The sequence below is a fragment of the Porites lutea genome, chromosome 1 (assembly GCF_958299795.1).
Source record: "Porites lutea chromosome 1, jaPorLute2.1, whole genome shotgun sequence".
Classification (NCBI taxonomy): Eukaryota; Metazoa; Cnidaria; class Anthozoa; order Scleractinia; family Poritidae; genus Porites; species Porites lutea.
Window position 1 is genome coordinate 41,735,938 of NC_133201.1, and position 19,658 is coordinate 41,755,595.

The 19,658-nt window shown below is 38.3% G+C and overlaps 1 protein-coding gene and 1 pseudogene across 1 annotated transcript; both read right to left on the reverse strand.

Moving 5' to 3' along the window:
• Positions 1 to 3,755, reverse strand: part of LOC140950988 (uncharacterized) — a 10,614-nt pseudogene extending 6,859 nt beyond the window's left edge.
• A 3,766-nt stretch (positions 3,756 to 7,521) lies between these two features.
• On the reverse strand, positions 7,522 to 15,681 carry LOC140929886 (uncharacterized). Its single transcript, XM_073379587.1, has 7 exons — positions 15,609 to 15,681; positions 13,802 to 13,809; positions 10,201 to 10,290; positions 9,527 to 9,688; positions 9,138 to 9,239; positions 7,892 to 8,051; positions 7,522 to 7,624 (listed from the first exon to the last, which is right to left on the reverse strand). The coding sequence occupies exons 1-7, from the start codon at positions 15,679 to 15,681 to the stop codon at positions 7,536 to 7,538; spliced, it is 684 nt and encodes a 227-aa protein (XP_073235688.1). The 3' UTR covers positions 7,522 to 7,535.
• Between the last annotated feature and the right edge of the window lie 3,977 nt (positions 15,682 to 19,658).

Consider the following 19,658-nt stretch of genomic DNA (forward strand, 5'->3'; position numbering starts at 1 on the left):
TATTAAAAAGAAGACTGTACAGTATAAACTTTACAATTCATCGAGTGGGTGCTAGTTACTACCAGTATGACGATTGACGGCGTTAAGGTGGGGGGGGGGGGGGGGTAAATAATCAGACAAATTATTTCGGTGAAAGAACCGCGAAACATAAATTCAAAGCTCAAAGAACGCGTATACACGCATCTAAGCCTTGAGTAGATGAATAATATCAAATATCTTCCTTGACATCATTAAGGGACGGGCTAGAAATAAATTAACTATTGTTTCTCCACCAAATATCTAACTGTGATGACTAATTATCAGCAGACGATACCTAAAATGAGTGATATATAACAGCTCCGCAATGGGAATCAGCTTAATTAAATCATGTCTCTAATGGTCCATTAATTAGTTAGTTAATTAAATTTGTTGCTTACGATGACATTTCAAATACAATAGATTACTTTTGGAAATCAACCTTTTCCGGGGGTTTTCGTTAAGCTTTTTTTAAAGATTCGATTCGTTCGTTGGCAACTTAAGACTTATTTCAGTTCATGGAACTGAAGTTCACCGAATCCTCTCGTTCAGGTCCGTCAATAACACTGAAAAATCCGGCCCAATAAAAGGTTGCGACAAAATAACAAGGAGTAGTTGCAAAGATTAAAGTTCTTGAGTTTGACAAAATCGTGTTAACCCGAAGCTCATAATGTGACCTGCTTTACATATAGCTTTGATGCGAAGTACCTCATCCTTCTGTAAAAACTACGGTGGCTCCACCGTAAAAAAAAAAAAGAAAAAGAAAAGGAAAAAAAAAAACTTCACAACAACACATGCACAAAGTCGCAAAGACGTCTGTGTAGATACGCAATGATAAGAGAAATCAGTGTTATTCAAGCGCCCGGAATGGAGTCAAAATTACTAGTCGTAGCCGTTGGCTAGGAAATGTGGGCGAAACCACTTTGATATGAAGGTGAATGCCGTTCAGTTAGTGTTAACAAAAGATATCACTGCGGTTCATGAAGACCATGAAAACTGGATTGAACGACAGAGTAAACAAGACTCATATAATTGTTTAATTTAACGATTTTATTCGCAGTTGCTTAGATACAATTAGCCTGCGAATGGTAAGAAGCGATGAGAGACGTGCGTATTATACTAGCCGGCAAAGATACATTGAAACAGTAATGCGTGACACAAGTAATGCGGGTATGCAGTCATGCACGAAGTCTTGTTATTCAATTGAATATTCAATCCGTGTTCAATGACCAAAGTCCGTTAATATGCAATACAAAATAATGAAACAGCTTAAATTAACACTGGAGTTTACAGCTTATTATTTTGGGTCTGCTCTAACCGGGGCTGGGAAAAGTCATGACTTTCAAGTTGGCCGTTCGTACTTTTAAGTTCCCTCTGGACAGGCCTGTCTCTAGAAAAGCTGGTAAAACTAAGTTTTAGTTTAAGTTTTTTTTTTTCAGTTTTACCAGCTTTTCTAGACACAGGCCTGCCCAGAGGGAATGGGCACGAACGGCCAACTGGGGACGAGTCTTCAGAGCGGAAAAACGTAATGAGCATGCGTGAACTTTTTTACCCAGATCCCCTGGCCGGGTTTGAAAAAATGGCGGGATTTCAAATATTTTATTGCCTAAAAATAAAATGTTTCCACTAGTAACCTAGAAAGAACAGGCAATTTTTCTTCAAAAGTTGCAAGCTGTGGTTATCACCTTGTCGTTACTTAATTTTCACGAAGAATACCTCATAGTAAAACGGACTTTAACGACATCAATTTCTTTGCGTTGTACTGGAAATGTGCATGCGTAGGTCCGATTTTTTTCAAGATGCATTCACAAAATGTGTTCATATAAGGACGTTCCTGGATATATAAGGTCGGGAGCTCCACTGTGGACACAAAAACAACATATCTTTGGACAGTGATTTGCCCCAAAAAATTAACGCTTGCCCACAATATGTTTGAAGGCAATGAACTTTGTCGCACTCGAGCTGATATTTTAAAACCCTCGCTCGATCGGACACTCGTAGTTTCGCAGATCGCTAAAATATAAACAAAATCCTCAATGTGGAAGTTATTGCGTTGATATGCGGGCAGAAAAAAGGTCAATCTTTATCTAGTAAAATCTTCCCAAAAATCGGTTTCAAATCAACCATAGTTTTTTAAACTTGCTCGTTTCGCGCAGATATATAAATTTTGCTTTGTGTTGTCAAGTTGAACACGCATAACATGTGTCAAAAACCTACGCGTAAGTAGGATTTCCTTCAAACAAAGTTAAAGTTACATTATTTCAAAAACTTCTTGCTGTCAATTAAGTAATGAATTTTCTGTGCGAAAACAACCTATACCTAAAGATCTTAAAAGCAAAAGATCAGTTGCAACTTTGCAGCCAAGCCATGATTCACCATTTAGCTATTTTCAATAAGCTTAACTGGTCCATGCGAGGGTCTTCGTTTAAGCAAATTAAACTCCGCCGATCGTTAGAAAATACAGAAAATTGGACATAAGGGTTTGTTTTGCTCGCCTCAGTTGCAGCAATTGTTTACGGGAAAAGAGTCAATTGTTTTGAAGTCACTGCCGGCAGTTCTCGTTCTCTACTTCACAGCGAGTGAAAAGGACAATTTGCGTACAGAAAGTTATTCTTATAAAGAACAGAAACTTTCACAGTGCACTGGAAAACAAAACTATGTAATGAAAAATGAAAAAAAACTCGATCTGCCTATCATTACTTAAGCAACAGAAAAATGATCTTGAGTAAGCTTGCTGGCCTTCTATTTCAAAGAAAGTTAATAAGCGCACAAATTTGCTCACTCTGATGCGTTATAAGTCAGCAATATCGTTGTTTGACTGAAGACAAAGATAAATCTCGTTCTGCAAGGGTAATAAATCTGGGCATGTAAAAAACGTAACCGTAACTACTAATAACAGAATACGACCGGTTTTAATTCAACCCGGCGAAATCAACAACTCATAAATTGATCGGATACAGAATCAGAAAAATACTCGCCTCTTAAGAAATGTTCAAAACCTTTTATTCCACCTCAGACTGACGGAATGATCCGTTTTTCCTTTAACATTGGTTGTTCTGAATCCAAAGTAATTTTCAAGCGACCAAAAAAAAGCAAACATGTCAAATAAAAATGCTTTACAGGGAGCAAACGTTCGCACCTCGTGCATTTCACTCAGAACTCCAGCAACAAACAAACACAGTCAACACACAGAAAAGCCCGCCTTGAGCCTGCGATAAGGGATGCGCAGAAGCTTGCGCAGAACGTTTTTCCGCCCTGAAGGACGAGTCAGCGCAGTGAGCACTGGGGATTTTTAACTCATCTTAAGAACTGGCGATCTGAAAGCAAAGTTGATGCAGGATGATGTACGTTCGTCGATGTTTTGAACTGATGGCTCTTAAAAAGGCAAAAACTTCGACTAACGAAAAGATGGGAAATCGAGGTCGCAGTTTTTACTTAACTCGAACATAAAGCATTTACATTACAACCCTTAAGTGATAATCCTAGATCTGTGTACTTTGTTGCCTTACGTTAAACATAAAATCCCCAAAACGGAAAAACTTACCAGAAAGCGAATGCTGTGTCTTCACAGGGTTTGGTTCCATTGATATCTGCAGCTTTGACTCTGCGTTGTTTTCAAGAGCGTTAATCCTCTTCTTCTGCTCATGTAACTCAAGTTCAACTCTCAAAAACCCGGCAAAGTAAAACACAAAAGTAAGAATGCTTACAAAGGAGGGCATACGCTGCTTTTGAGCTGCCATGTTCGTCTACTTCGATGGTAAAGACGGTTGTCTTTCGCTCCGTCACAATAATTCTTTATCTGGTTATATACTGCCGAGATCACGTATTTGGGTAATTTGCCAAGAGATGTTTTTTATTTATAATCATTTTTGTCATTATGCAAGTCAAAGATCAAGATCAAAGCTCCTCTCGTATCATGTTCAGTCGCGTCGCAGACGCAAAATTGTTTCCCTGAGGTAGGGAACACTTTATTCACCAGCCAATACAACAACGAAACAGTCACAGGAGCACGGCGCGATAGAACTTTATTTCCAAAACTCAACAAGAAATACAGGTAGAGATAGAAACAGGAAGCAAAATTTATCCCTCTGCCACCTCACCAGAAGTCGTGATAGAGACGGGTGCAGGAGGGGGGGTGGGGGAGGGGAGGTCGGTGGGTAAAATAAAACTAAATGAAACATAATGCTATGACAAATAAAAGAAATTACAAACAAGACTTTGATAACCAGCTGGCAATGTTCTACCCTGGGTTCCAGAGGTTATCTTTTTCTTATCTACAGTTCCCACTGCAAGTACGGTTTAATATTTTATCCCAGGTATTTTGAGAATGGATCTCTGGAGCCCGGGTAGTACTCTCGGGAAATGAGCGGCCCATTACACTCCTCTCCCCCCGAATAGTCTCTACTCGGAGAGGACCCAGAGAGAGGAAATTTATTATAAGAAAAGCGTTTTGGAGCCCGTTACAAGCGTTCAAAAGGTTGACCGCGGGGGACAAATAGAGCGAGCGAAAAACAAGGCTGAAAAAAGCGATAATTTGCTCTCCTTTTTACTTCGCGCCTCTCCTCATCTGAACGCCTGAAATTTTGCGATTCATTTTATTACAGACTAATTCACACTAGACACGTCTCATATTTTCAGTAATTACAATGGAACCTCGAAATAACAAAGGAAAAAGAGACTGGTAAAATCTGTTCCTTGTAACTGACGAGGTTTCGTTACATCGAGGTTCTTTCAATAAATTTTACTATACTGGGGCAAAAGAAAATCGTTTGTTACACCCAAGACTTTGCTATATAGAGGTTCCACTGTATCAGTGCTTAAATCAAAGATCAAATTCATTTCGGCTGGCATGTGGTCAATGGGCACTAAAAATGTTGAGCTCAACTTGTGGGCAAGTCGATCACGCAGCAACGGCCGAAAGTAGTCACCCTCGGAAGTTACAATATTGATGGCAATATTTAGTACAAGATAACACAGCACGCATCTGTAAACTTAGTGAGCAGAATTTGTGCGGCTGTTACTGCGTAAACAATGAAATACTTGGTCTGGTGCAAGGACTCATTGAACCATAGTTTTATCAGTTCAGCAAAAGACTTTGAGCATCCTCACAGCCCCTTAATTGTCTTGTGCATTGAAAAAGGTCATCCGCTAAAAAGTTCGGGATGTCAAGTTCAACCCGACCCCTCCCCTCCCCCCCCCCCCACCCTCTCCTTCGGCCGACCCCATCTTCGAAGAAGTTGCATGATCTCTTGCAGCAGTGTTACCTTAGGCCGAGTATCAGGCGTTTCTAAGGGAAAGGAGGAAGAGAGGAGAGAAAAAGGGACAGGGTAAAAATACCCTCTCCCTTTGCCCTTTCACAGAAGGCTTGATACTCAGGCTCATGTTACCTGTTAACTTTATCAGGCCTTCCGTAGGAAATGATGCTTTGGCTACGATCCATCAGCAGCGTCGCAATAACAATGTTCATTATATTTTATTTCGCGTGTCGCCTTCCAGCATAATTTAATTCGGTAAACGTTGTTTGCTTGAGCAGACAGGAAGTACGCGTGATAAGATTCAAGAACACGCACTCCACTTACTTTATGATCAGAACTGAGAGCAGCATGAAGGATTATCTAGGAGTGGTGGAAGGAATTAAATAGCACTCTAAGATGATATTGACCCTCAAAAATCTTCGCGGTATGGTTATCTCCAGAACAATCCTTGTTTAATACAGTAAAAGAAGTATGATTCTTTCGAAAGCAGATGAAAGCTATTTAATTAAATAATGTTGAAAGATTAGCGGTAAAGTCTTCCAAATATTGACCTACATCGGACGGGAGAGGCCAAATGAACAGTACCGCAATACCCTGAAGGATCTTCTTTTACCGAATACCGTTAGCCCGAAAGGATGAAAGACCGCATACCGCAGGGCTGGATGATACCGCAATACCGCCCATTAAAATCAAAATTACCGAAATATACCGCTTGAAAGAAAGCTCAATACCGCAATACCGTCAACCCCCATGTCCCCCTCGGTTAGAGAAAAGTGTGTCGAATTCTGGGACTCTAGTAACCTGAAAACAGCTTTATATCATACTCTCGCTTATAGAGCGTTTTCACTCACGTGGGCCAGCATCTATGCTAATTTATTGGAACAAAAGAAAGTTTTTACATAAGAAAAGAGTTCAACTCCCACAGGATTGGTTAGGAACACCAACATGGCCGCCGTTTCATTGTTTTGGAACACCAATATGGCCGCCGTGACGTCATGTGAAAACGCTTTATCATCAGAAAATTCCCGGCTTTAATAAAGGCGCGATAAGAACATCTTAATGAAACTCCCAAACAGAATTTAAGCTGGGGAATGTGCACAGTGGAAAGAGAATACAGCAAAGTGAGATCAGGTAGATGTATTTTTCTACTCGCACATAAAAATTACCAAGATCAAAATTGCGGCTTCCCCCATCCCCCTCCCCCCCGTACAGGGTGCTACCTCCTTATACCTTCTTACACCCTTAAACGCATCAAATTAAAGTTTGAAAAGAACTGAAGAGGTGGTTGCCATGGAACCCTTTAATAGACGATAAGTTACAATGAAGCCAAACGCGGTGTTTACAACTTGTAAGTGGTTTTATTTACTTTTTCTTCCCTGCTTTTTTGTGGTTTATCAGTTTAAAACGAGTATATCTAAAATTATGTATCATAAAAGAAAAAAATGATTCAATTAGATTTCATGTTCGATGTTTTATATGGAAATACAATGTCGATACAACGCTAAAATCAAGTTGTCCTCTTTCTGTACGATATCAGCACTATGGCAAACCGCCTAGCTTTCTGAGCTCTTATCTGCATCAATATAATTTTGCCGTTTTAGATTATTACATTGTTAGCAGTTTTTTCGCCTTGCGTTTACCAACTTTCGCCTTTGCAATTACTGTACAACAAAGAGAAAGTAAAAAGGCAAAGAAAGAAAGATTTGCGAGATCGAATTTTCATAAAACGGCGCTCTTTAACTTCGTGTCCACCTGTCCAACAAAATTGGTAACGAAAAGCTTACAAACAAAGATAAGAAGCGTGCATGTCAAATATTCTTTTTCCTCTTTGCTCCAGTTTTCCAGTTCTAAAATCAATACCGTTATCCTAAATGTCAAGCTGATTGAAGGTTTCGTTGAATAATATTTATCTAATCACTATGAATCAATGCCTTAGAAAATCTTAGCGACTAACACGCTTAAAGGCTGTTTATTAGTCTTAAGTACAACGCACCACACAAACATTCCAACAAAAGCTGCCCGTGCATCTCCTGTAGCAAATTCGGAAACACCAGGCACGTTTTGTTCCTGCAAAATAACGAAAAAATTATGTTAGTTTAGACCGTGATGCTGATAGTAAACTGATAGTCGCACAGGCTTTAACCCAGTTAACTGGGCGGGAACTAAAAACGACTCAAAAAAAGTGACTGAGCCTTGTTTATGGTAGTAGCTGGTCGTTTTAGCTGGTAGCTTTTGTTTTTGTTTTGTTTTTGCTGTTTATTAGTCTTAAGTACAACGCACCACACAAACATTCCAACAAAAGCTGCCCGTGCATCTCCTGTAGCAAATTCGGAAACACCAGGCACGTTTTGTTCCTGCAAAATAACGAAAAAATTATGTTAGTTTAGACCGTGATGCTGATAGTAAACTGATAGTCGCACAGGCTTTAACCCAGTTAACTGGGCGGGAACTAAAAACGACTCAAAAAAAGTGACTGAGCCTTGTTTATGGTAGTAGCTGGTCGTTTTAGCTGGTAGCTTTTGTTTTTGTTTTTCCCACTGCTCCTGCTGTTAATTGTTGTAAGACAGACTTAAAAATTTTATCTCCATGTATCTTTTTTATTGAAGCATTATTTAACTCACGCTGGACTGGGAGGTTTCTCTGCTTGATGCGATAAATCGGCAACTTAGCACACATGGCAGCCATTTCATCACTCAGGAACGAGCGGTCATTGACAGTACCAACAACGGCATATTCAGTCTCCCCTTGTGTCTCTGCCTGGCTGCTATCTTGGTTCGATTGCTGAAGGGAAAAAAAGCAAAATTCTTTACGAGTCTTTACGGAACGTCTACCGTCAACGCCCAAATGTATGAGACAAATCTCTGATCGCGATTAATGATGAAAGCTTCATATGGGAGTATGAGTTCATTCTCCAAATGGAACCCTTTTCTTCAAAGGCTCCTTGTCTATTCCTAAGGGGGCCGACCATTTGACTTTTGAGTGGGTGGGGGGAGAGGTGGCTATGGGTAATTTGGTTTGTGTAAGAGTTTGTTTTTTTTCCAAACTTCTAGTGATAGATTTTTTTCCTGACATACAATGGATTAAGATTTTTTTTCCAACATTATACGCCATAAAAGATATTTTTTCCAGTGTAGGAGTTTTTATTAGCAAGGTATTTCCTTGCAAGAATTTTTTCCCCTCCAAATCAGTCTGCAAGATATATATTTTTTTGAAATCACCCTTTCCCATCCACTCCCCTCAAAAGTTAAGTGGTCGCCCCCCTAATAAGGGTTGCATAATTTTGTAGCTCGTTACGAACTTTTCCCCTTTACTTAACCTTTAGTGTTAATCACACTGCACAAAAATAAGTAGTTTGCAGTAAAAGTGATTATAAATCTCCAAATGAACGATGCCAAAACCTAAAAGTTAGATCTTGCTCAACATTAGCTAACATTTAAAAGTATTTTTTAAAGCTAAAATGTCAGGTTTTTGCACTTTTGTGAAACATCTTACAAAACAGTACCGAATGCTGCAAAAGGCTGAAATACTATACACAAATCAATTAGCCCTCGGAAATACAAAATAAACAAAAAAGAGGACCTTCGATGTGATCAAAATCTAATAAGCTGTCCCAATATCGTTAGATGTAGAATTGCATGAATGAATGAATTAACTATATTTGCAGTGAATAAAGTTCATTCATTCATTCAAGGTGGGGGGGGGGGGGGGGAGAAATATGTAAGAAACAATGGTAAAACTGGTCGTATTGATCAATACTAATGAATCCAAAAAACCCTAGAGCCCAGCAAGTGTTCTATTTCTCTTCTATTACGTGAATGTCATCAGCTTCAGAGGTACTAAACAAACAACTTCTGAGAATGTACTTACCGTTTCAAGTAATTTCTTGAGGTCAGCTGGTTTTGGTAGATTGTCAGTAGAGTCGCTCAGAAAACAAGCTTTCTGATTGGACATTCGGTGCATTGCCATTTTCTACAGCAAAAGGCAAAAGGAAAACAGTCACATATGTACTTGGCAGTAACCATTTAAAAAATATTATTACACGCGCAAGGGGCCGGTGCATTGTCAATAAACAAGACTAATGCGCGAAATCAGAGAGAAAGAGGGCAGTAAAAGTAGGCCATTCTGAAAAGACGACGCAGAATAAAGAATAAAGAAAAGAAGGAAGGAAGGAAGGACGAAAGAAAAGGAAAGAGAGAATGTAAAAGAAGCAAAAGGAAGGGAATATGCCATATTTCTATTCTGACCTACAAACTCACCTGTTTGAAATCGTAAACAACATCGACCTGTCCAGGGGCATCGGGGCTGGTGTCGCCATTACTTGCGATGTGAAAGGTTTCTGTTTCCTTTTTGGTGTCAATTTTTATAGTTTCGTCTAAATCTTTGTCTCCATCCTTGACTTTAACTTTATACTCGGAAACCTTATCGTTCAAGGTAAAAAAAGTAAGCAAACATAATCACTGAGTGTTAACCATTCCACCTATTTGGAACGCTACGAGGCCTTGCAAGAATTTTTACATAAAGAATTTCAAATAATTGCAAACGAGAACATCACAGTTAACTTTGAAATGTATCTTCACTGATGAAGAACTCGAACTCGTTAGAAATCCGGCGCCTTGTTTAGAATCACAGAGGCTATCATAGGATTATTAAACGGCTATTATTTTCGAAATAGCCATTCCGAAGATTTTTGTCAGACACCGGTTAATAATGCGTGGAGGAGCGTCGATATAGATGGAAAATTGAGATGCTGGATTTCTCTTAACAACATTTTAAAATTAGCACAAGTAACTCCTTTGTTTTTCAAGTGACTAATGCAGAAAACTTAGCCTGCTGTAGAATATCATTGGTTTTGAACGCCAATACACCATCACGGGAATGAAATTCGAAAAGCAATCAACGTACATCATAATGTATCGGTTTGCCTCCTTACCTTTTTCTCATGTTCTCCGCTTTTATAAACTGTCGCTCCTGAAGCGACGACAACAAAGACAGCGAAGGAAAGGATCAAAACTCTGAACTCCTGGTGAAAGAAAACGAAAAGAAAAAAAAATAAGATGAATTAATGTTGCAAATCCTTCATCCCAGTTTAAATTGATAACATGATACCACTAGTACTAGTAAGTAGCTCATTTTTATAAGATGAAATGCACAATATACAGTAACTAACCATTGTAGAACTCCTGTTGTGAAAACAACTCTTGTTTTCTTCTTGCTCTTGATGCACAGACTTTCAAATTTGAAATTGATTGCAAGATAGTGCGAATCAGCCATTTTTTATACCATCTGCGGGCCTGATTCATGTTCCTGGTTTTTAACGCGATATCCAGGCTCTCAACGGGAACAAGCACTCCCTTCAGCGTGTATTGTTCCAAAAGTGCAACGATTTTTACAGCAAAAACCATGAATTGACGCGAAGGAGTGTTATTAGCGATTTTGTTTTACGAAATTATAAATACTTGTTATTCGATTGAAGTAGTAATCAAGTTTTCTTTGTTCAAGACAGGCATTAATTCACCTATTTCCACCGCACTTTTGCTACCCAACTTGGCTATTAACAACTTAAGCTGGAGAATAAAGTTTCTACAACAAAAGCAAATGATTTATTAAGAGTTCTTCAGTTTACACACTGATGAAGTTTTCTGAATAGTTGTATATACATGGGCAGCTGTGCTACGAAGTACAACCTTTGGTGTACCCTTCCCATATTAATATGACTCAAACCCTGGTTCTGTTGGGCCTCGTTGTAGATCAGAGAACTTGGGACAGCATGTGATCTTTCATCGTTTGAGAGACGGGTTAAAGCAATGAATGCTTGAAAGGAAATTTAGCTAGTGTGGTTCTTTTCACCTGCAGTCTCCGCTTTTCAAAACAACACAGAACAAAGACTCCCAATTCCTTGTTCTATAGCTGTCAATTGAGAGGAGGAGTCGCGTCTCCCAATTCTTAAGCTTGTTACAGAACAATGAAAAGGTCTGTAGGACATTCAGTATGGCGATAAGTCAATTAACAAAATGCTTTATGCTCCATGTTCCTTTAGATAGTACTATTGAATCAGTTATTGCTGTTGGTGGAGTCTTGCTTTGGGTGAGCTCTGTTTGCTGGGATACCCAATAATGACATATCCAGTTTGGGATAAATTTGGCCACAAGAGTGGCCGTTTATTTCATTTAAGCATATCAAGCTAGGAAAGTCCAGATACACAAGAAGATTAATCCCAGCAAAGGTGAGGGCACACCCGCCATCCGGGAGATGAAAGTGGAGCAAAACGGGAGGGAAGGGAGGGAAAAATGTTTTCCAACTTTCTTGTTGCCGTGAGCAGAGAGGCCATGTGCCTAGCTTTCATGTCTTAAAAACACAATATATAATGTCCCGGATGGCAGGAACGCCCCCTCCCCAGTAACTGGAGAAATGACACATTAATCAGTCACATTAAGCATAAAACCATTTATTTCTTTCAGAAATAAATCTCCTTTATGTTCCATGTTCCTTTAGATAGTACTATTGAATCAGTTATTGCTGTTGGTGGAGTCTTGCTTTGGGTGAGCTCTGTTTGCTGGGATACCCAATAATGACATATCCAGTTTGGGATAAATTTGGCCACAAGAGTGGCCGTTTATTTCATTTAAGCATATCAAGCTAGGAAAGTCCAGATACACAAGAAGATTAATCCCAGCAAAGGTGAGGGCACACCCGCCACAGCCCGGAGCAAGAAACGAGTGACAGGGCAGCCCCACCCGAGGCCAAAGCAAGAGAACCACCGACAAAAACCTTAGTAATCTAGAAGCAAAATGTACAAGTGTAGCTATAAATATGGAGCAATTATGTCATAGGAAAGGTGAAAGCTTAAATGAATGAGATTGCTTAATTGACCCTATCAAAGTCTGAAATAGCTCACACACAGAATTATTCTTATCAAAGTCTGAAATAGCTCCCAGACATAAAATAGCTGATTAAAATGAAATCTGGGGGGATGGCTGTATGGCCCTTGCACACACAGTCACACAGAATTATTCTAATCAAAGTCTGAAACAGGCCACAGACATAAAATAACTGATTAAAATGAAATCTGGGGGATGGCTGTATGGCCCTTGCACACACAGTCACACAGAATTATTCTTATCAAAGTCTGAAATAGCTCACAGACATAAAATAACTGATTAAAATGAAATCTGGGGGATGGCTGTATGGCCCTTGCACACACAGTCACACAGAATTATACTTATCAAAAGTTTGAAAGAGATCACTGATGTAAGTGATTAAAATGAAATCTGTGGGATGGTTGTATGGCCCCTTGCACACACAGTCACACAGAATTATACTTATCAAAAGTCTGTAATAGCTGACCGATGTAAGTGATTAAAATGAAATCTGTGGGATGGCTGTATGGTCCTTGGATTAGGTGTGCACTACCTGATACGAAAACCCAAAAAACCACATGGGAAAAGTTGGGAACGTATCCCCCAACCAATGTAGCCACACAAAACCTCTGGGGTTAAAGGTTAAAAATAATTAACATACTAATACTAAACCTTTTCTTAACCATTCTTAAATACTCTATATGATGAACCATCCGAAGCAAGAGCCGCCCATGCAAGCTAATGCTCCGAAGGACAATAATAAACCATTAGGCCTTTAAATAGACTTGTTGACGGAAACCTAGATAGTGCTGATTCCAAGCAAGAGCCGCACCACAGTCACACAGAATTATTCTTATCAAAGTCGGATTATTCTCATCAAAGTCTGCAATAGCTCACTGACATAAAATAACTGATTAAAATGAAATATGTGGGATGGCTGTATGGCCCTTGCACACACAGATGCCCAATAATGTTAGTCTTATCAAAAGCCTAAAATATGTAGCTCCCTGATGTACAGTAACTGATTAAAATGAAATCTGTGAGATGGCTGTATGGCCCCTGCACACACAGTCACCCTGAACTAGACTAATAACAATACTGAAATAACTAGTAAAATTGAAAATCTGCGAGATGGCTGTATGGCCCGTGCTCACACAATCATCTTGAAATCATCCTGAATTACGTGAATAACTTTATGTAATAAAATGGGCCGGATGGCCCTGACTCAGGCAGTGAGAATTCTATATATGACCATGTCACTGTCCATCTGTCTTCGTTGTGTAAACGCAAGTACCATATGGCATACTACACTCTTGCGCCAGAATTATGTGAGGCAGCCCAGAGGGGACAAGCAAGGAAACAGAAACCAGACAGTTCATACCCAACTGCAGTGTATCAATATCCAGCATTAAGCCAAGGTTGCCTGTGCTGCCTAATTAGCTGTAGATGCCATATACTGAGGGAAGCAGCAGCTGGTCTTGTGTAGCCACGTACTATTAGATGCAACTCCTGGATAACTGATCAGCAGAACATGTACCACTACATGTATGTTGAATTGAATTGATGAGCTACAGAGAATGCAAAGTTACGTGTGTTGACTCTCTCAAGAGAGAACTCTGCCCAAGATTCGCTTCATTGAAAACGCGTCCGTGAAAGGGAACTGCCTGCATATACCTGAGCACCTGCAATAAAATGAAAACAATAAAAACAACTTCTGTAAACACGCTAGAATGTGCTACCATTAATAAACAATGCATAAACCATCAGTCAATCCATTAGGATCTCCAAAACAAACTGAATTAACAGTAAATTCCTCAAAGGAACCACAAAGTTAAAGTAATGATGTGATGTGGTGAGGGAAGCGTAAGCCTTTCGTCCCCTAACAACCAACATGGGACTATAATGTCCACACAAATCAAAACTTGGAAGCCAACAAAAACCAGAGAAAAAATTAATCTAGCTGCATGTACTTCTAAACCAAAATAGTGGATTACACAACTAAAGAATAAAAAGTTGGCATCGACGGCAAAAAATGAGAATGGTAAATTCAAACCAAATAATATTTGCATCAGTTTCCCTAGACACAAATACAAATGGAAATGAATCACACGTGTACATATCCTGCAAACAAATCACATATGCAGTAAAAACAAGAGCAACCTGTGTCTACCACAACGAGGACCAAAGCCCCAAACTGAGGAACATAGCCTCAATAATATTACATAACACTGATGCAGAGGAAGCCTTAAGCTAAAATCCAAAGACAAAGTTTCAAAATAACCTATGAGGACAAAGCCTCAAAATAAATTATGAAGACAAAGCCCCAAAATAAAATAGGAGGATGAAGCCTCAATGTAAAAATATGAGGACACAGCTTCACTAAAAATCTGAAGATGAAGCGTCAAAATAGAATAATTTATGAGGAGGACCTTATAATAATTATTGTTCGAAACCTGCAACGAATTAAATAGTATTGCAGTGCCCCAAACATTGATCACCCCTGAGGGAAGGAATATTACAGAGGCTCTACTAGTTAGCACCATCAAAAGGGGGGTGGCTGATGCTCACACAACAAGTAAAAACATGGAGGCTTGAACACACTATTGGATAAAAACATGTGAAAATGCTGTGAAAAACCTGTGAATTAAACTGTGAAAAAACATGTGAACTGTTCAATTTCACATGTTTTCTCACATGTTTTTCACACCTTTTTCACAGGGTGTGAAACTGTTGAGACCCTGTGAAAAGGGCAGTTTTCACAGGGTCAGAACCCATGCAAAACCCTGTGAAAAACCCTGTGAATTTTTACCCTGTGAAAAAACCTGTGAAAGACCCTGTGAAAAACCTGTTAAAAACCTGTGAACTTTCACAGTGTTTTTCACATGGTAGAAAATGTCAAAACCTGTGAAAAGGGCATTTTTCACAGGGTCAGAACCCATGCAAAACCCTGTGAAAAACCCTGTGAATTTTTACCCTGTTAAAAACCTGTGAAAGACCCTGTGAAAAACCTGTGAACTTTTACAGTGTTTTTTACCGGGTATAAAATGTCAAAACCCGTGAACAGGGCATTTTTCACAGGGTCAGAACCTGTGAAAAACCCTCTGAAATGGGAGGAGTTAACCTGGCAGCTGCATGTTGCCAGAGATCTCCCCTCCACTCCCCAAACAAAAAATTAATGTTGAAGTCTGATTTCTGTCCCCAAGTCACACTGGAACCTGAACACATGCATTTAAGCTGTATTAGCTAATAAAATAAGATTTATTTACCTGTGTTCCTGTGTTTGTACATATATGTCATTTTAAATTAGAAGGGATTTGAATCCAATCAGGAGATGGTTAACATTGTCGGTATCAAATGTTTGCTTGTCTGGGATTTCAATTTAACGGCCACAAGAAGAGAAAAGAGACAAAGGATGAAACTCAACTGTAGCCGGGTATTTGTACGATATATATATGACTCCCGTTGACTTGACCAGTCTCACCCTTTGAAATGCGCATGGAAACTTGATCTGGCGACCAGCAGCCTTTGACTGTAATCTCACGGACACTTGACATTATATGAATCAATCTCCTGTACGTTCGTGGTAATATTGAAATGTTGTTTTAAAATTTTATTACTTGTGAGTCCAATTATATTTTTCAGGTATTGTCCTCAAATGCTGTCCAGATATAAGAGAACAGAAATTATTATTACGATCATAGCATATTTTTACCAAGAGATTGCTATCAAGTGGTCCTTGTCACAGTATTATAATTGGACATTTTTTCTTTTCATCAGTGACAAATTGGTTTAAAACATTAGAATTTACTACATGAGTGTTAAAATGTATCTCGCGCATTCCGTGTGGTATAGTCTGTTTTTCTACTTCTGACACACATCAAGTTGTCAAATCAAGACAAAAGTGACTGTGACGAGAACAATAGAATCATCCTGACAAAGCACATGTTTATGACAAATTTGCTTCTGGTCAAGTCAAGTGTAGTCACAGCACGGACGAAAAGTAGCCTCTAAAACAACACAATTCTAAGCAGAAAAATGGGCATCAAAACAAACAATACAATCAACAGTGGATAATTTAACCTTTAATCAATGGAGGTGTGGGATACTAGCCGATTTTGTTGAGTAACAAGAGAATTATGTCTCAAAATAAAATTACCCTTATTTAGGTTTCATCCCTTAATAATGTATTGTCTCTTTTCTCTCTTCTTCTCTTTACCATGGAGAGTTAATATTAGTTAACAGTATTGGAAACTTGATACGTAACTGTTGCATCCTATTTATGAAGCACCAGACAAACAACCATTTGATACCAGCAAAAGCTAGCAATGTTTGCCGTCTCCGATCGCATTCAAATCCCTTCCACAACAACTCATAAAGAAACAAGAACACAGGTAAATACATCTTATTATTTTACTAGCTAATACAGCATAAATACGTCTAATTATTTTATTGCCTAATATATAAAACTACACAAAATAAATTGGATCCTGATTGATGATGGTCTTCTTAACTTAAAAAAATGTAGAGATACTCACATTGGCAGTCTTCAAAAAACCACAAACTTTTTGTCAGATGAACTGGCATGATATGCATGAATGCTATATATACTGAGTGCTTGATTCAGCTTGGCCATCAAGACACAGGCATTTTTACAGAAGTCTTTGTTACTGTTTATAAAAAAGTATTTAACTTCATTAGTTAAGTAGTTTTCATAGTCAGGTAGGTGATAAAAAGAAGTAGCTATTTAGTTTCACAAGAATTTGAAATAAAAATCTGAAATAAAGAACAGATGAGAGGTGTGCTTGTTACAAGCTAAAGCAGAAAAGAAATTAAAGTCCTAAACTGTAAGAAATACTGTTACTGTTAGATAAAAAGGTGTTTAAGGATTAAGTTTTAATACCATGAGGGCATGCATCCAAAACAATGAATTATTTTAGTAAATCACTAAGTTATTAAAAAATCGCCCCTTGTAAGGGAATCTGGAATCCTTGGCCTTACAATCCCGAAAATACAGCGCATTAGGACTGAAATCCAGTACTTGGAATCCAGAATCCAGATCAGATACTCCAAACAACATGTACGGCAGTTAAATACACAAAAAGGCTTGTTTTATCAATCCTGTATTATGGACCATATATAAACTGAAAGTGTTCATTACAAGAACTTTGCTGCACAGTTGTTGTTTAATACAATTCACTAGCTTAATAGCTCAACTTCGATTTCAAATAAACGTAGGACCTGTTTATAGTAAAAAAAAATTAGAAGAAGCAGAGAAGAAGCTATACAGCTATGTACATATGTAGTTCCTTTCTAAAACTCACCAGTATCAACATGTTTCTACAAAAGGCTCATTTATCAAAATTAAAGGAAGGATAGCACTTACCTTTTCAGCCAGTCTTTGATTATTTTAAAAATGAAAACTTCATCAAAGAAAAGGCTATGATTACAAATCGATTTTAGGGAAAAATAAAGTCTTGTTTTTGTCTTTTCAGCTTTTACACGTCATCTCTATCTTTGTTGTGATTGAACGAATGAAGAGAGTTTGGAAGCCGCGTTCAGAAATTCGCGCCAAAACAGCCAAAACACGGGTGCTAGGATCCAGTCTTTCTCGTCCGAGTGCAGCCATCTTGGTTTCTGAACGTTCGGATCGATCTAGATCGTCTTTGTGCATATTCTTTTTGTTTGACCGGTTAAATTAAAGAAAAATATGTGAGGGACCAGCATGAGATCCAAACTGAGGTCGGAGCAAAAGAGTTGAGTTCACAAGTGAAGTCAGTCTCCGTTTATGATATTTTTACCTGTTGTTATACAGAAGCAGAAGCTCAATGATGTGCCGAATGGAAGAAAAAAAGTTCTTTAAGGTGAGTGCTTACGGCTGTATTTTTGGTCATTTTAATTACACAACACAGTTTTTTCTTGCTTTCTTTGATTTAAGCTTTAATGCGTGAACGAATCTTCAGCGGATGCGGCTTTATTAATTCCATATCTGAAAGCTTTTCCCTTTTCCTGTACAAATTTATCACACATTTAAATCTAATAAATTCTCGTCATTCTTTACCAGTTCTTCAATTAGGGTGGACAGACTTGCTTGAAGATGCTGCTTATGATAGGGTCATCCAGTGAATGAACTTACTCTTACAGCGGGCTGGAGATTTAGCCACTTGAATTAGGGAAAACAGATAAGCATATAAATTTGAACTTTTACAGTAAGCTAAAGTTTTGTTTTTCTCTGACTAAGATGCTTCCTTCTTTTAAATTATTTGATTCTTTAAGTTGTTATTCTTGTGATCAAAAACTCTCCTTTCTTTTTTGACATGAATTTCATTTAGAAATGCACAACCTCACTTTGATAAATTGAATATGATGAAAAAAAAGTCCTTTCCTGTCTCATTTTTTCTTAGCACCTTTAATTTGGTTCTCGAAGTTAAGAGTGAAAGTTATATTGAGTTTCACATATTCTATTTGCATTCAGTTTGGAGTCACTATCTTGCGAAGAATTATGTGGATCGAGCCCCCTTGATAGCTGCATAATGATTGTTTTTAAAACAATTATTATTCATTCAAAATTATTTCCAAGTTAAAAACTTATGTAAGTTGCTGCCTCAATGTTCATAATACATGTATTTGCATGTTCTTTGGCAGTGGATGTTTAGTTTTGATAGTAGATATTCTTCAAATAGCAGTTGTCATCCTTGATTCCTACTTGCTTTAGGCAGTAGTTTACAGTAAAACCTCAGATAACTCGAATTCCCTAGTAACTCAAACTAAATTTCCCTGCCCTTAGCTTTCTAAATTTCAATGAAATTTACCCTGATAACTCAAATTCCTTACTAACTCAAACAGTTTTTCGTTTCCCTTCAGAGTTTGAGTTACTGAGGCTGTACAACTGAAGTTATTTTTTCTTCATAACACTTAAGACTGAATCTCCACCAAAGCAGTTGAACTACTGTGCTCCTGCTGTCCCTTTTCCTTGATTATCAGTACAATATGGGAAACTGTACTGATATTAGCATTATGTCTTCCTAAACTGGTCAATGGTAGCTGGTCATGGAGAATTATCTGGGAGATTTTAGCCAATCAGAAATAGACAAATACTTTGAATGAACAATAAACAGATATACATTTAACAACATTTCACGGCTCCATTATTTTAACTAGCTCTAGGTTTGACCTTTTTTTTTGACAGCTTGACCAAAACTATCCTTTCAATGATCAAAAATACAAACTAGTACATCATTTATCACCGAATATGATTGACCTCCCTTGCAAAAAGTATACTACTACTTGAAGCCAAATTTTTCCCTTGATCATTTGCTTTATTCAATTTTGTTCTGGGCAAGAATCTGTCTGAAATCCATTTCCCCTCTCAGACTGACGGTCATGGTGTCGCTTGTTACAATGGTAGAACAAGTATTAGCTAAACATGTTCTATTTCCAAAAAAAGTGTCACACAAGTCAGTCCATCTCCCCTTACTGGACATTTAATAAAAGATTATTGCAGTTATGTTCACAACTTCAAAGCAGGTTTCCT